The 18,018-nt window shown below is 40.4% G+C and overlaps 1 protein-coding gene across 1 annotated transcript in view; it reads left to right on the forward strand.

Annotated features, from left to right (window-relative positions):
• The window catches only part of GRB10 (growth factor receptor bound protein 10), a 144,677-nt gene that overhangs the window by 33,399 nt on the left and 93,260 nt on the right, over positions 1 to 18,018 (forward strand). The window contains 1 exon segment of the mRNA XM_032682743.1: positions 2,959 to 3,056. Within this exon segment, the coding sequence (XP_032538634.1) occupies positions 3,006 to 3,056 (51 nt within the window). The 5' untranslated portion in view covers positions 2,959 to 3,005.

Genomic DNA, 18,018 nt, shown 5'->3' on the forward strand with positions numbered 1-18,018 from the left:
TAATCTAGAGAATGTCATACCAAAAATTAGTCTTATGACCTTTGAAACTTCGTTTATCATGACTGTCCTTCTTTCAGGGACTCTGTCCAAGGCAGAACTCTCAGGCCAATAACAGCACATGAAATTGCTTGGTTATGAATGCACACAGGCTGTCTCACTCGATGTTGCATGACAGTTGTTCTCGCCACTGAATGTAGTGAGTTTTGTAACAGTGACTGACTACATAGCTTGTTTTCTATTTACAATTCTTTGGAATTTCCCTCCTCCATCTAAGGCATTTTAGGAAAAGGGCAGTAACTTGGCACTTCAATACCTCTTTGCGATTTGTGCTGTTTAACTTGTGTGGAAAGAATACGTACGTCTGTAAGCAGCTACAATCTCTGAAGAGAAGTGCTAAAAATCATGTTTAAGGCAACAGCAAAGGAAAAGTTGATTTATTTTTTCTAAGTCCTAATGTTTATCTGCGGAACACATGAAATCAGTATACAGTTCTGTCCCTATAGAATTTATTAGTTGTTGATGTGGTACAACAGGACCTTAGATCTTAAAGGTGAGCAAAGGCTTTTTGCATTCCTAGGATAGGACTTGTTTGATAAACTGCTTTTAGGCAGACAAAAGAGATGTGATCTTAAATCAGTGTTAATGTGTGACTGACCAGGAGTGATATCATCTAGAGATTGCTTTCCTCTGTTTCTGCAGTGTTAACAAATAAATACTCAAGAATGTAGCAGTAAAGCAAATGGTTCTTGATGAATTATGCAGTCCTGACTCCAACTATTGTTTGAGGTAATTTATGATCTTCCATTGGCATAATGGGGCTGTGGCATAAACTGCAGCACACCCTAGAGTAGACAAATTGGTCAGGTATTGTTTAGAAACATATTTAATCTATCTTGCTATAAAAGAATTGGAGCTTTTTGCTGAAACATCAAAAGAGACAGTATTTTGATATTCAGTCCTAAATAACCTACCATTAAAGTTGCAGCAGTTGTGCCTTTTCCTGTTTTCTAAATGTTGAAGTGATAATAAACATAATACCGTTGCAGTATAAAGCTGAATTTTTTTCCCTTATCCCTTTACATAAACTTTTTTTAGTCATGATGGATTTAGAGGTTAATGATACAGTTCTCCTTGTTCTTGATGCATTTGACCAACTTCAGAACAGCTATTCCAGTGGCTTGCCTGATTTCACTGTACATGTGCTTACAGAAAACTGTACTTCCCAAAGCGAAAAGGTTTTTAAGAGCTTTTCTTAAATCGATGCTTAATTCTCCTGGAACAAACTGGGTGATTAGAGTGAAATCTGCCGATCAGTCTTAAAAACTTACTGCGAACTTTTAAGTGTGGAGAAATAGTTATGTGGCTGTAGACCACTGTTCATATTTTTAGAGACTAGCAATAGTACAAGTTGGGTATTGTGCCTACAGAGTTAGATGTTTGAGCTGGCTTCCCTCTGCTTCATCCCCCACTGTGAATGCTGTAAGATTTTGCGTTTAAACTTTCTTCTTCCACAGCATTTACTTACCTAGAATAAACAACTTGATTTATGCAAATTGGGTTGAATAGATTTTCAGACTTGCTGTTGCCAAAAGCAGTTTCCTCCCGAGGTAATTGGCTGTATGAACTGATCATGGAAAACTGCAGAAGCCCAGTAACTACTTTCTGGAAAGGAGTTCCCAGGAGTTTGCCTGCCTTACTGATAGAAGAGGAGGCAACCATACCTCAGCCAAACTTACCCTGGAACTAGATAAAATAAAGCTTCCTTGATGAGTGCATGGTTTATGTAGACCATAGGCTGCAACTCCTCTGGGAACAGTTTTTCCAAGATGCCTTTTACTCTTGTCTCTTACTTAACTGTCCCATAAGTCTGGCTGGCAGCTTTGGTTTGGTGACAGTTCATGCTTAGCAGAGAGCAGGGGGTAGCCTGTTTAAAACTCAAGCTTTTGTTTTGAATATATAATTAATAATAAGAGCGAACAAGACAGGAACTCACTTGTGGTAGAAGTTCTGGCTCTGCTTTGCAGCCTGTTCTCTCTGCTCCAGCACCCTTTTTTCATCTACTTGGAGATGACATCACTTGTCTTAGTCTACAGGGATGTCTCCAGCTGAATATCAGTGGTTGGAAAAAATGCTGGACCAGCAAATAGTGCTTTATATATTTCTTTATTTTTGTTTATTTTTCTTTCCTTTGTTATGAGACAGCAGTTAAAATAACTCTCTTGACTGCCTTCTCTTTTGTCATTCTTAGTTCTTTAGCCATATGTACCTCTAAATGTTTGCCAATTTCTTTTCAAGCTGTATCTGATCACAGAAGCTATGCTTAAAAGAAACACAACTCACCTTGAAAAGTTGTTGCTGATAATCACTCACAAGAGCAAATGCAAGACTTGAACGAATTTGTATGGGGCACCCTATTTGATAGACTGTGTGAGAATAAAATCACGAGAGAAAAGGCAGGCAGGAAAGGGTAAATGTTGAAGTTGTGTAACTAGGCATTGAAGGCTAATGCTACTTAAGGATCTTAAGGATCCTATGGGTTTTTCCTACCTAAATGATTCTATGATAAGTGACTGTCATCTTAATCTTAATTAACTCAGATTTCAGTGTTTTCTTTCCACAGTTGAAAAGATAGCCTCAATTGGTGAGAGCCAATTTTTAAATGGTCGAGGTTTCAGTGCTTTATAATGAAAGAGAGGCTTTCATTTTGCCAGGATAGTGGAAATAAAGGAGGAGCCACCCGGCCTGAGAATAGTTACGTTGAGATTTTAAATGAAATGCCAAACTGAACGTGTTTTCTAAGCTACAGACAGCAAATGTGCAGAATTGCTACTCCCAAGTTGATGCAAATCCTCATCACCTCATCTTGCTCTTCTTGGTTTTCCCCCTCCAACTATTTTCAATACTAAGTTGATGAAATGTCTTCAGTATGGTTTCTGACAGTTTGTTTGTACTCTGCAGGTCCTGGGAAGCAGTATATGTAATTTGAAGAAAATTTGAAGGAACAAATGGCTTTAGCTGGCTGCCCAGACTCCTTTTTACATCTTCCTTATCGGATAGTAAGTTGTGAAACTGCATGTTCCTGTCAGCTTGTAGCATCATATTGCTGTGTGTCGGTGATTGATTGTGCATTCAAAATTTTCATCAAACTGCTAATAGCTGTCTGGCAATTCTCTGGGTTTTGCTAACATTTGGGAATAGAGCCTCTGTTACCATCCAGTATTCAGGATCTGCTGCTAAAAAAAATTGGGTCGCTAATATCTACTGATTAAGATTTTATATTTGTCTTCAAAAAAGCCATTTCATACTTGGGAGAAGTCAATTATTTAAAAAAAAAAAGAAAACAGCAAGCTACAAAATCAGTGAAATGCCTTGCACTGAAATGTATCAATGCTTGCTGAATGCTATATTTGTAGGAACAAAGGCAAAGATTTTTACACTTGGTTAGATCCTATGCTTTTTGAGTCATTTTGCTGTATCTAAGCAGCCAATATGGCATATTACAAAGAGTATGTTTTAATAAACCCTCAGCTAACTTCAAAGGTACTATGGAAAAATGCATGTAACTGTTCCTTTTTTTTTCCTGGGCAGTTTTAATTGGCATAATTTTTTAAGGAATGACAAATTCTTTAGTTTGGATATGACCTTTTCTTTTTGCACTTTTTATCTCTTGTTTTCATAATGTGATTACCACCCTGAGGGTTCAGTTATGATTTTGGACCCTGTAGATGCACAAATAATTAAACAGTGTCATGTGACATTAAAACCTTTTCCCTTTGTCGCAAGAAAAACATTACTAGTAGTGATTCCTACAGTCATGCTACTCATTTGGAAGAAAAACAAAAACTCAAACAGAAACAACAACAAAATTCCCCCCAAAAGGATAGTATTTATGCATGCTTTGTTATGTGTCAACTTACAATTTTTTTCCCCAACAGGAACCTTAAATGAGTTAAAAGTCTGATGTTAATATATGCTGAGTTGTCAGCTGAATGTACCTTAATGCTTTTGCTGATAACAGGAAAAACATAACAGTTCCTTTATAACTGTTTTTGCAGCTATAAAAATAGAATGGACTTTGAGAAATTGGGTGTTCTGAAAATCTGTTACTATACTTGGATCTATGATTTTAAAAGAATATGTGAGTAGATGTGCCTGGACTTCATAATTTTGATGCACTGTGAAATTATGCTTCCAATTCATTTAGAGCATCATCTGAGTCATGATGCAAAGCTGAGGGAGAGGAGAGCTATGTAAGAGAAACTTGACATTATATGCAGTCATTTTTGAGCTGCAAGTTCTTTAACTGAATGTCAGTCATACTTGTGAAAATAGTGTCTTTACTGGTTCATAGGAAGTAAGAATGTGAATTTTCATTGTTACTTCTTTTCTCTGACAAACCCTGTAGATAATCTGCTTTAGTCTAGGGCAGTCAGCAGACTAAATGTGTCAGAGTAACATGGGTGACTTAAGATGGTGGGAAAGTGACTCATTTAACTGTGGTCATAGCTGACTGTGTATTAACTACCCTAAGTGCTTATAACCAGTTCGAAGACTAGCTTTGGAAGCCCATTCACAACTACTGTGCCTTCTGTCAGAACTGAAGTTTGCATTAAAAAAACCCTGAACATCTGTTTTTCCACCCCTACTAAATCTGACTTAGGAGCTTTCATCAAGTTGTCTTTCAAATTTGGCTGCAGTGCCAGCATTTTGTTGGTAAAGGGCTGAAAGAAGGTTAAACTAAATATGCTCTAGATTAGAGTGTAAAGTATTCTATTTTTTCGGTACATTTTCTGATTTAATATGAATGAAAGTCTATGAAGGACACTGTTCCAGAGATCCCAAGGTTGGGACCTTAATGCTCTAACTTCAATATTAGAATAAATTGACACATCAGAGTTTGGGATTACATTCAAAACAAGAAAAATGAGAACCTGGATAAGTGAGTGTGCACTACAGAATAACCTTTGGGATGTCTTGTTGTCAATCTACCTCTGCTCTTCATTTTTCTTCTGGTTTTGGGGAGATGAGTAAAGTATAGAGCTCTGAAATTCTTACTGGGCTCTTTGTTTGCAACCTTTACTGCTTTCAGAAGCTTTCAGGTCTTGTTTAAGAGCCTTTTTTTTTCTTTTTCTTTTAACTTTCTCAGGAGTTAGCACATAAACCAGTCACACTGAGTGCATTCTCCTAAAAACAATCTCTAGCTTTGTACTATCTTTCAGTGGCTTTCAGGAGCCCTTTCCAAATTCTTGAACTCTTCAATAAAAATCAGGCAGTGAGAATTGGCAGTGTTTGTCTTCTGTTCCTGGAAATTCAGAACATAGTCCCAGAATTTCTCAGAAAAAATGGGATGATTTACTGTGTTTCCGTTCTTTTGCAATCTGTAGTCACAACAGTATTTATGTACAGTGACTTGAACTCTTGGGGAATATTTAGTTCTTTAACCCTTTGCATTAATTGTACAAGTCTCAGTGGCATAAATAACAAAAGGATGAGTTTTTTCCTTAATTTATGAGGATAAAATTCTGAGCTGCTCTTCATCTTCTACTTTCTGCCTTCTGTTTATTTTCTCATAACCAAGATGCAGGTATGGCTTCAGTAATAATTTAGAGTTTGTTTTCAGTGAGCTAAATTCTTATTAGAGAAAGGACTTGTAACTCGGCATAAAATGAACTATAGGTACTTGGTCACAAAATAGGGAGAAAATGGAAATTGCTTTCTCATACGTGTACAGAGCTGTGGATTTTGGGATTGCTAATAATCTTCTTGATCAGATAAGAGAGCAGAATATTGCACATCATACTTGAGAAGCTTTGTGCACTTCACGAGTAGGGAATTAAATACCTAGGAGAACTAATCAGAGGCTAGCTACTGTAATGAAAGCCTCTTTTAATGATGTCAGATTTGTGGATGTGAAGGTGATGTGCTGCCAGTACTACAGCTGCAATAGTGACATTCCTTTGCCTTCACCTGGAGGAATGGCTAGGCACAGCTAGGTTTTTCAGGTTTTAGTATGGCAGCTTGGAGCCTTGTTTTCAATATAATGATACAGTAAGTTAGGTGACACCTTTGGAGGTTGCCTGATCCAAGTCCATGGCGTATTGAGGTTATGCTTATTTTCCTAGAGTGCTTCATCTTGGTGAGTGTGGTTTTTTGGGAAACTTGTTTTTTTTCATTTTCAGGGGTGGTTTGCTTTGATTGGGCAGTTAAAGAAGAGAGGGTTTCTGTTTTAGTGAAATGGGGAAACAAACCTTTTTGATTTGATTAAATCTCTAATTTAATTAATTACATTGATGGATGCCATATTCTTCATCCTTGTGACATCAAGGTGCCTTCTGTGTGACTCAGTCTTATCTCTGCCACTGTGGAATTGAACTGTCTGTTATTTAGTGTAATATAAGTATACATGCTGCTGTCCATGTTTGCATACATAAAATGTCTTGTCCTAAGAAAACTTCCATGAAAAAAAAAGTTGATTGCAGAATTTGTCTCCAAGTAGACTTGGGAAGGGCTGTCAAGACCTATGTTTTGGCCCTCATTGTTTGCCTTACACTATTTGAAAATCTTCTTTTTCTTGATTATTGACAAATTGTTTATTGAGTCTATGGAGATCTTTTTTACCGATTGTAGTAAGAAAGACATCAGGCCAAAGTGGCTCTGGTCACTCCTCTCCTCAACTGGGCAGGGGAGATAAAATATAATGAAAGGCTCATGAGATGACATAAGGACAGGGAGAGATAACTTGCCAGTTACTGTCATGGGCAGAACAGACTTGACTGGGGGGAAATTAATTGAATTTATTACCAATCAAGTCAGAGTAGGGTAATGAGAAATAAAGCCAAGTCTTAAAAACACCTTTCCCCCACTGCTTCCTTCTTCCCAGGCTCAACTTCACTCCCAATTTTCTCTCCTTCCTCTCCTCCAGCAACGCAGAGGGATGGGGAATGGGGACTGCAGTCCGTTATACATTGTCTCTGCTGCTCTTTCCTCCTTAAGGGGAGGACTCTTCCCTTGCTCCAGTATAGGGTCCCTCCCATGGGAGACAGACCTCCGTGAGCTCCAATGTGGGTCCTTCCCACTCCAGCATGAGTCCCTTCCATGGGGTGCAGTCCTTCAGAAACAGGCTGCTGTGACCTGTGGGGTCACAAGTCCTGCCAGAAAATCTGCTCCAGTGTGAGCTTCTCTCCCCACGGGTCCACAGGTCCTGCCAAGACCCTGTTCCAGCACGGGCTTCACATGGGGTCACAGCCTCCTTTGTGCATCCATAGGTTCCAGCATAGGGTCCCCTGCACCACAGGCTGCAGGGGATCTCAGCTCCAGTTCCTGGAATGCCTCCTCCTACTCCTTTGTCACTGACCCTGGTTTCTTCAGGGCTGTTTCTCTCATATATTCCCACTCCTCACTCCATTGTTTTGGTTTAGGAATGGTACTCCCTAATTTAGTTCTCCAAAGGAGACTCTTCAAACCACACTGCCCTCCCACCCCCAATGAAGGTGGCCAGAGAGGAGAACTGGAGGCACAAAAGGCAAAAATTACAGGTTGAGATAGTAACAATTTACTGGAAACAGCAGTGAGATAAGAAAATTAAGGTAACAGCAACAATTTTAACAATAAAAGTGTATGAAAGAGAGAATGATTCACATGCAAAATGCTCAAGGAGCCTGATGCCCCTTCTCCTGGGAAGAGTCCCTTTCCCTCACCCCCAGCAACTGACATGAGGTGAAATAGAGTAACTTCCAGGTCCTAGCCGTGTCTCCTCCCTCCTACTGCAGAAAATTAACCCTGCCCTGGCTGGAACCCAGGCACAACTGAATGGATTTTTCTCCCTCTTAAATCCAGTGTCAATCATCCAGTGAAGGACTCCCTGCCCCAAGGGAGGTACTGCCACTGTTGCTCATGGCCTTGGCCTTGGCCAGTGGTGGGTCTGTTTTACGGATGGCTGACGATGGCTCTGCCGGACATGGGGCAAGTTTCTGGCAGCTGCTTACAGAAGCCACTCCTGTAGCCCCCCCCCCTCCCGCCACAGCCTTGTCTTGCAAACCCAATACATGATTTTCAAGATTCAAAATAAACAGTACCTTAATTTAGTCTTATTAGGCTTAAACATACAAGTGTTCTGCTTGCATAGAATTTGTCGCAGAGTTTGGGTTTTTCGTGCTAAGAGGACAATATGGAAGGACCAGAGTGTGCAGGCAGTCTTTCAAAGTCCTTGGGCATAGCTGAGTGAAAAAACACCAGATGCATTATTGCATTGCATCATTCTTCTACATATTGCATAAAGAAAAGCTGAAATGTTGCTACTGCCAATGCAGAAAGTCATCAGATTTGTGAAATATGGTGTCAGTCAACAGATCTTTTATTGACGATGCTCTTGTTTTAACAGTTTACATGTATATGGTGTAGAGGGTTGATGGACTGGAGCAGACAGAAAGTACAAAGCAGCGAGAACATTAGTGAATGTTTTTACAAGACATGTTGCCTCCAATATGAAGTTATGAAATCTGTCTCCCTGAGTACAGACTGCAAATGTTTTTTACAGATAGAGTTGATGCTGCTTGGTAGGTTTTCGTTGAAGATTAACTAAAGCTAGATTTCTAGCCTCTATTTTTCTTGGAAAGAAATCTGTTTAAAAACTTGTCCCAAAAGCAGTTGTTTTCACTAACATTGAAATAAAATTGTAGTGCTTACCTCTTAAAGAGGCCATTGGAAGTGTACTTGCCACCACTAAGATATATCATCAGATTATTTTATATGAAGCAAAATAATGTAAAAGAAATTTGTATCTTACACTAAGCTTATATCCAACTGATTATGGTTTCCCTTCTTACAAAAAATACACATCAATTATTTTTTTTTTGCTGTACCAGTTTACCTTTCTACATTTCCAACTGAAAGCCTGTACTTACCAGTTTGCACTTCTGCCTTTGTATTCCAATTTACACGGGAGTTGGTTGGCAAAACATGAAGTCTTTTTATGAAGGTGAATGCAAGCAAGAAATTTCAAGTGGCTGGGTCCACATTTTTCAATTACATGAGCTTTTTCAAGCCACAAAAAAAAAAAAAAGGGACTCAAAGCGTTCTATTAGTCAATCATAGCATTTGCTACTTGTGTTACTACTAACAGTGGTCAGGAAACAACATAGGTGTTTCAAATCAAGTGAGTAAGTAAGAAGCTTATTTTGCATCTTTCTGTTAATGGTTTCATGCTTGAACACTAGACTGAACCTATCATTTAGTCTTGTCATGTCATGACATCCAAGCAGTCTCTTGATTTAGCTCTATTTTTCATACGTCTTTAAATCTGCAGTTTATTGCTTTTATACTTCAGAGAAAGTTGAGGGCGATCTTATGAATATATATATATATATATATAAAAGTACCTGAAAGGAGGGTGCAAAGAGAATGGAGCCAGGCTCTTTTCCGTGGTGACCAGAGGCAATGAACACAATCTGAAACACAGAAGGTTCTCTCTGAACACTGGGCAACACTCTTCCACTGTGAGGGTGACTGAGAACTCACAGGTTGCCCAGAGAGGGAGTAGAATCTCAATCCAAAGCCATCCAGACATGGTCTCAGGCAACTGGCTGTAGGTGGCTCTGCTTGAGCAGGGAGTTGAACCAAGTGAATTCGAGATCTCTTCCAACACCAATCATTCAGTGATCCTATGAAAATCAAAAGCAATGTGTCTCTTTAGGTTCTTGTATGCAACTTTTAAGATGTCATTTCCAAATTATAAAAACATCCATGTTGATAAAACCAGACCAGTTTCTGGTGTTTTCTCACAGAACTTCATGAGAACATTCTGAAGCAATGGTAACAATCAGCTTAGCAGGCTATAGCACCAAATGAAATCCTGTATATTTTTTTTAATGAATGTGATCTTTTCCAAATGAGTAAATTTTTGACAAGCTGTTTACCAACTGGTTATTTTGGAGAATTACAAATGTTTTCATGTTAGTAACAGCTCTAACTTAAAAGAGAAGTTGATGTACCAATCTTAAGACAGCTTCATACTTCAAATGTCTGTGTAAACATAACAGAGTAGAAACCTGAAATACAAGGGAATGAAAGCATTTTTTTTTAAATTGCCTTTGTTGTAATCAACTGGAATTATGTTAGTGATAGTTGGGGGGGTTTAATGAACCTTCCTTCTACAGATGTTCTGTGCTCTACATATGAGTAAATAATAATCAGTGGAGATGATTTTGTTTTTCAAAGAGGAAGATAAGATTGCTGTGCATTTGGAGCTGTCACTTTTCAAGGAAGTACTGTGACTTGGAAAATTCTTAGTGCTGTTTTCCATGCCTGTTGGCTCAGAAAGGCCTTTTCTATCCTTGGAAGAGACCAATGATATAATATTGTCTTATATTTAAGTATTTCCAAGAAATGTATCTAGATACAGACCTTGCATAAAGTTATGCTCAGTACATTTTCTTGCCTTACATAGCCTAAAGGGAATCTGTTTGATCAAAGGAAGGACAATATTTCATAAGCACTTATTTAAGTCCTTTTTTTAAAGTTAAAAAGGGGGGGAGGGAACTCTTCCAAAGTACCACCCCACAGTCAAAATCCTGTGATTCTGCATGAAGCTGTTTGTATGATCAACTCTGAGAGGAGAATTTTTCGGCTTCTAAAAAGAAGCTGTGGGTACAGTTTCAAAACTTTATTGTTTATGTGATGTCTCATGGCAGGGATCATTTTGTTTGTTTCTACAGTTGCAGACTTTCCATTCCTAATGCTGCAGCGAGTCCTGAACTGAAGCTGATTCAAAGAAGAATGGATAGCATGAACTCACTGTGGCCTTGGTGCTGGACAGGCCACTTACCTTGTAAAGTTAGGGATGAACATATCAGGTTCACCTATTACTAGCTATGATTGAAAATGGTCTTTACCTGCTACTTTTGCATCCTTTAAGAATTTTTCTTTCAGTTTCTAATGTAAGGCAGTCTGAAACACTCCTTTTTAACAGTTCTCCCTAAGTTCCCATAGAACTCTGCTGCTTTTCAGGTGTATCTTTCATTCATATTGTTCAGGTATGTTCCCTTCATGGAGATGTGGGATGGAGAGTACTACACAGAGCAAGGGCTTTGTTCTTGTGTGATTGACTTTGCTTTTTCAGGAGGGAATTTTACCGAATTGATCGGCTTTCAGGAATCCTTCATGAAGAGAGGGCCAGATTATTGGTATTAATGGCCTTTCATGCTAGATAGTATTGATATTTTAATCTGAGGCATTAAGATACAGTGTTTTTCTTTCTGGTTTTGAAAGAACAACAAGCAATCAAAAGTAGAACACAAATGTCCAGCAAAGCTCTCAGGCTTTACTGCTATTTTAAGATAGCTCTGGTCTGCGCACTGGTACGACCAGTGTGCATACTTGAAATTCTAGCCTCTACAATGAAAAGACAAGCCCACGGAAACAGCCAGTGGTTTTGGAGCATGCTGGTCCTTTGCAAGCTGAATGTTAAACAATGACTTAAGACTCTACTACACACTGGCTGTAGCTCTTGATGTCTTACACACTGGCTCCATTTTTTGACATAACTTTGGCAAGTGGGGAACCTGGCAACCCTTCATGCTAGAGGCCTTAGCTCTAATAAAGCGCTTTAGTTATTAGCACAAGTAAATAGTTGTCCATTTGTGCTTCATTAATGCATATTAGTCATACAGTAAATACTGTCAGCTGGCAAGTTCCCCAGAATACTGAATACTTCTGCACAGTTCAGGAGGGGGTTTCTGACAAAGTGGTGTTGGCACCTTTCTTGAAGAAGTTCTTGAACCTATTAGTGTAGGAGAGTGACAGGCCATTATTTCAGCTCACGTGGGTTTTGTAAAACTGATGCTTCAGTGGAGGCAAAGAAGTATTTTTGATGAATTTTATGCTGTTGCAGTCGGTCCTTCTCAAGTTTGCAGTTGACTTTTCTACAGTCTTCAGCTATATCTGAGGCAGATTGCTTTGGGCTGTGCGAAGTACAAATGAGGTGTCTACTTTTCTAATGAAAATGGATGTTCTGAAAATCCCACAAGATTGTCTAGTATTGTAAAATTTTAACTATATATTTGAAGAACCTAGAATGTGCAGCTTGATGAAGAAACCAAAAGGCAGCGCAATGATCCATGATCTATGTGTTTTGAATTCTTGAGAGATAATATAAATGGTATAAAATTGTGAGCTGAAATGTCAGGTGTGACTTGTTTTTTGAAACAGCCAGCGTAGATTTACCAATTCCTTTTTTTTATCTTCTGTGTTCCTGGCAGTGACTTCCAGGAGGACTTGCTTCATAATCTTGACAGAAACCAGGCAAGGTTGACCAGCTTCTGGTTCTTCATATTGTCAGCCTCTCCTGTTTTGAAGAGGAATATGTTTTTTTGCCTCTGCACTCACCAGGATGATCCTTTCATCAGTGACTTACTCTTTTGAAGTAGCCTCTCAGTGGTATTGGCTAGCTTCCTTAGCACCTTCTGAGGCATTCCATCTGGTCCTAGGGACTTGGTTCAGTTAGCTTGTCTGATCCATAACTTTGCCGTGAGTAATGGTTCAGTCCTCCAGATGCTGACACTGTGCTCAAAAAACTGGGAGACCTGAAGATGAACTTTACTAGGAAAAACTGAGGCAAAGACATCACTCATCTTTTGTGTCCTTAGCTGCTGGGTCCCGTGCACAACTGAGGACGAACTAGACTAATATTAGCCATCCTTTTGTCCTTGCTTGCCTATATAAGCATTCCTTGTTTTTTCTTGTCTTCATTTGCTTGCTCCAACTCTTCTTCATGGGCACTTCTCTCCATATTCTTTCTGCATAACCTCTTCCTGCTTTGACCTTCTTTGCATTATGGCATTTGAGCTGACACAGAAGTTGCCTGTCCATTCAGCTTATCTTTCTGCCATTCCCTTGTGACTTTCTGCACACCAAAATGGACTGGTTTTGAGGTTTGAGGAGGTTGTCCTTCAAGATCAGATTGTTGCCTTGGGCACCTTGGTCCTTCAGAGCAGTCTGCCATGGGAACCTTGCAAGCAGATCTTTAAACAAGCCAAAAATCTGCTTTCCCATAGTCCAGGACTGTTATTTTGCTAGTAATCTTGCTCCCTTTGCTTGGTCATTACCATCATCTCCTCTGCCATCAACCTCTTCCTCCCCAACGGGTTCTTCTTCATCCACAAGTTGTCTTTGCTTGTTGGTCAAGCAGCAGAATGCTTCCCTGGCTGGCTCACTGATCACTTGTGATGTGACGTTATCTTGAACCCACTCCAGAAATCTTTGTAGTGTCCAGTGCTGGCTGCAGCTGGAATTGCACTGTTTGCTCGTGGGCGGGTCAGGAATGTGGTTTAGCTGATTTTTCTCTCCCCATCCCATGTACCTGGCTGCAAAAATGGACTTGTTTGGCCTAGGCAAGACAGGTATTCTGAACTTTTCTTCTTAAAGATGATGGGTGCCTCTTTTGGATAGAAGTATTGATGTGGAAAATGAGGGACTTACCAGTGTGACAGAACCAAAGGAGAGCCTAGGGGTGCTAGTAGTCCAGGTGTTTCCTGGCCCACTTCTGTCCTTTGTGGCTACCCAGCCAGGCTGCTGGTACTCAGTCTCCTGTTGTGGCACTCTCCTGCCTTCCCTGATGTCTACTCTCTCTTACAAGGTTTGCATCCAAATGGACTACCTCCCATGCTGCCTTCTCTGAGGACTCACTGCCAGCCATATCGCCCCAGGACTGTCCTTGGGGCAATATGGGGAAGGTCCCCCTTGCTAAGTGGCTTATGAGCTTCCACCCTCAGATCCGACTGATGATTCTATCCTTTGGTCACAAGTGCCCCTGGCTCAGAGTCATTTGGTGGGGTTGGGCACGAGGCACTAGGAGAGTCATGACCATATCTTTCCCTTTCCACTGTGAGCCCATTGCAGAAGAGATATCATCCATGTGCCTGGAGAGCAAAGAGACAATGGGGGTCAGGAAGGAAGGGCTGACACAAGCCTTCAAATGCATGAACTGTTCTATTGATTGTAAAGAGTTCATGGCTAACCTGGAAAGGCTAACACCTCCCTTTCCTAAAAGCCTGTGGGTTTTCTATCTCCTCCACCACTCTGGCAGACCTGACCCCTCAGGATTTCCTTGAATGGTTGTGTGCCAGCTGATGGAGGGTACTGCCTAGGGGAGCTTGGGAGAAGATATTCTGGCCCTTCCGGAAGGAAATAGCTGGCTTTTTCTGGAGGACATCTTGGCAAGGATGATGTCAGAAGACAGCTGATTGTATCTGGGGCTAGCCCACCTCCGTGGGTTCTTTTTCCTAATCAGCCTCTGTGGTCTCTGGATCTTCTGCCACCTGGTTGAGTGAAGTCCTTCAGTTCTTCACAATCCTTCTGTGTGCTCTTACCCTGTTCCCTCTCTGCATATCTTCCTTCTTCCAGAGCCCTTCTCTTGGGCTCATTCTTCCTTGACTAGCAGGGAAGCAGGAAGCACTGGGCAAGCCATGGCCACACTGCCATGACCTCTTGCCAGTTGAAAAGATTTCTGTAGAAGGTAACTCTAGGATTGTATGTAACATACACATTACATACATAAATAAATATCCATTTATTAAAGTGACTTAAAACATGTTTACCCACCCACACATGCACACTCAACTTACGTGATTTTTTTTTTCCTTTTTGAATTCATGACAGACTCAAGAAATTTTTAAAACCAGATATTAGTGTCAATATTTGAGGGAGTCACCTTGAGTGTTTTGTAACTGGAAGCATTTGTAGAGCCTGTTCTCTAAGGTGAATGTGAATTAAGACTTCAGAGGGACTGTTTCTCTACTTCTGACCATACAGAAGTATGGTCAGTGTGTTGCAAGTTTGATGGAAAAAATTCCTTCCTACATGTTTGCTGGTGAAATTTCTGCATGGAATATATATATATATTTTTTTTTCCTGACAGGGGCAAAAGAGATAACTAAGCGTACTAAAGATGTTCCTAAAAAGGCACCTCTTGCAATCTTGTTTTTTTCTGGAGTCCTTTATGTCCTCAAAGTTATGACAAGCTGATGGCTGTTGAACATGAATTGCCTGGATGGTTTAGTCACAAACCATAACTGCTATGCTGGATGGGAGAAAGTTGGAAAAATAGTTTTCTGACAGTGTATCTTTTAAAATATGACTTTGCCCTGAAGATTAAAATAAACCCAAACCCACAAGACCAGAAACTTCGTATTGGCTGTCCTACTAGCATCTTCTGGAACAGGGATATTGACACAATAACATGTAGTATTAGGATGTAAGACTACACACATGCTGTCAGCATTGCAGTGTGCTAAGGAGCTCCCAGGTAATCTGCACAGTTAATTTTCTTGTTTTGGCTAAATGAATGGTCTTCTGTTCATCTGTATCCAGAAGGTGGCTTGTTCCTCTCACCCACAGCTTGCTTCTGAAGCTTAATTCAAAGTTTTTCCTCTTTTCCTCCTTTTTTGATCTCTAGTTTGACTTTAATCTCAGCAGGAATCTTTTCCACTACCTTTATTTCATAGATCTGCATTTTTGGATTAGAAAGAATAGCTCAAAACTAGAGGAAGTAGTACAGTAAATACTGATTGTGCTGTAAAAGGTACCACCCTGAATGCTGGAGTTAATCACCATCTCAGCTGAAGTGTGGTAGCTGCTCATGTGCAAGCTGCCAGCCCCTTGAAGTGCAAGGTAAACAAGTCACTTCCCCTCCCTAGACTTCAGCAGTGGTTTCATGGAAGAGAAAGAAAGGTGTTTGAAAGCCACTTCAATACCAATTGAACACAACTCATCCGATTGCATCTCACCTTTTCTCGGAGGGAACAGTAGAAATTCATTTGCAGAAATTTTCTCATGGTCTGGTGACCAGCTTTGCAATCTCTGTTCAAATCTCTCCTTGTTTGGAGACCCTGTACCTGGGCAGGTCTCGTTTGAGGTGGTTTGCTTGTTTTGTTTCAAGTGCTGCCTTGGCAATGTTTGGCACATCAGACCTTCCTCCAGTAGCATGCTGGTAGTTATGAAACCCCTTTGATCTGTTGAGGCTTTAATGTAGCCTCAGAGGCTTTGTGAAGAACTAAAGCAGCTGCTGCTGACTATGTTGAAGCGCTGCAGCGTATGTTCTGACGTGCTGTGGGTAACTTCCTTGGATGTGTCCAGTAGGCATTAGCAAGAGGTGGGGAGCAGTTGTACAAAATAAGAGGTCACTTAACACAGTTATACTGTAAACAACACTAAAGCAGAACGAAACAAAAAGAAAACCTTCCAAGCATGAAGAGGAGTTTGACATGCTTGCTTTTGATGTGCCAGTTTCTGCAAAAACTAAAGATTACACTTTATATTGTGTTTTCCTGGGACAGCTTGCAATTTTACATGTAATTTATTACTATTTAAATGCAAATTGCTGATCTTTTGTGAATTTTCTTCCTTCAGAGTATGTTAAGTCAATAAAGATTTTCTGATAAAGCCATCTTCTTAATGCAGGATAACTGGTAGAGCTACTTACAATTAGCTCCCTTTCCTTAAGGAAAGGATAACGTGGCAGCCGCTACCTTGAGATAGATATAAATATGTATTTTTATTAATACTGCAAAAAGTGTAACAATTAAGCATATTTTATACTGTACCTAGATTTTTGAAAATTAAGACAGAGAGAGATAAAGTATGCAGACCACTGAGAGAAGTTCTCAGGCTAAAAAGCAACTTTGAGGTGCTGGGATTTTACTACAGTCAAACTAATTAATTCTTTTTCTAAAGACTCTGAAGATGTAGAAATTCACAGAATCATTAAGTTGGAAAAGACCTCCAAGGTCAAGTCCAATGTTTGACCTTGTCAATTAAGTGCCACGCCCAGTTGTTTCTTGAACAGCTCCAGGGATAGTGACTCAACCACATCCCTGGGCAGTCTGTTCCAATGTTTAACAACCCCAGAAATTCCTTCTGATGTCCACCCTGAACCTTTGCTGGTGCAGCTTGAGGCTATGTCCTCTTATCCTGTTGCTGGTTGGTTGTGTGAAGAGCCTGACCCCCCACTTGGCTACAACCTCCTTTCTGGCAGTTGTAGAGAGCGGTCAGGTCTCCCCTGAACCTTCCTTTCTCCAGGCTAAACACCCCCAGGCTCCCACAGCCACTCATCATATGACTTACTCTCCACACCTTCACCAGCTTTGTTGCCCTTCTCTGGACTTGCTCCAGAACCTCAGTGTCCTCCTTGCAGTGAGAGGCCCAGAACTATCCACAGGACTCAAGGTACATCTTCATCAGTGGCTGAGTACAGGGGGAACAGTTACTGCCCTGGTTCTGCTGGCCTATTTTTGATAGAAGTCAGGATGCCATTGGCCTTGGCCACCTGGGCAACTGCTGGCTCATATTTAGCCAGCTCTCAAACAGCACCCCCAGGTCCTTTTCTGCTGGGCTGCTTTCCAGCCACTCTTCCCCCAGCCTATAGGACTGCATGAGGTTGTTGTGGCCCAGGTGCAGGACCCAGCATTTGGATTTGTTGAACCTCACACTGTTGGTCTTGCCCCATCTATCCAGACTGTTCGGATCCCTCTGCAGAGCCTTCCCATCCTCCAGCAGATCAGCATTCCCACCCAACTTGGTGTCATTCACGAACTTACTAAGGGTGCCCTCGATCCCTTCATGAATAACAATATTAAACAGGATTGAACTCAATACTGAGCCCTGCAAGTTCCTTTCATTTTGAGAAATGGGAATAAGACAGTGTCACCCTGAAATATTAAGGATGACTCCTGTAGTTAGTCTTATCTTAATCTTCGTTTTGTTTTCTTTCCAACTGTTATGAATCAACAACTTGTGTGTAGGTATTTCTATAGTGCAAACTGCAGCATCATTTGTATTAGAAATTTTATTCAATCATTGTGTGCAAAGACTTGGGGATGATGACTTTACAAGGTCTAATAGAGCATCACTGTGAGACTTTTTTCAGGAAAACTGTTTTGACCATCACTGTGAAAGGTGCAGTGATGTATGTGACTTTCTTAAAACTGCAAAGGTCAAATGAGATTCAGAAATGATTAAAGAAAGAAA

The sequence above is a fragment of the Chiroxiphia lanceolata genome, chromosome 1 (assembly GCF_009829145.1).
Source record: "Chiroxiphia lanceolata isolate bChiLan1 chromosome 1, bChiLan1.pri, whole genome shotgun sequence".
Lineage (NCBI taxonomy): Eukaryota > Metazoa > Chordata > Aves > Passeriformes > Pipridae > Chiroxiphia > Chiroxiphia lanceolata.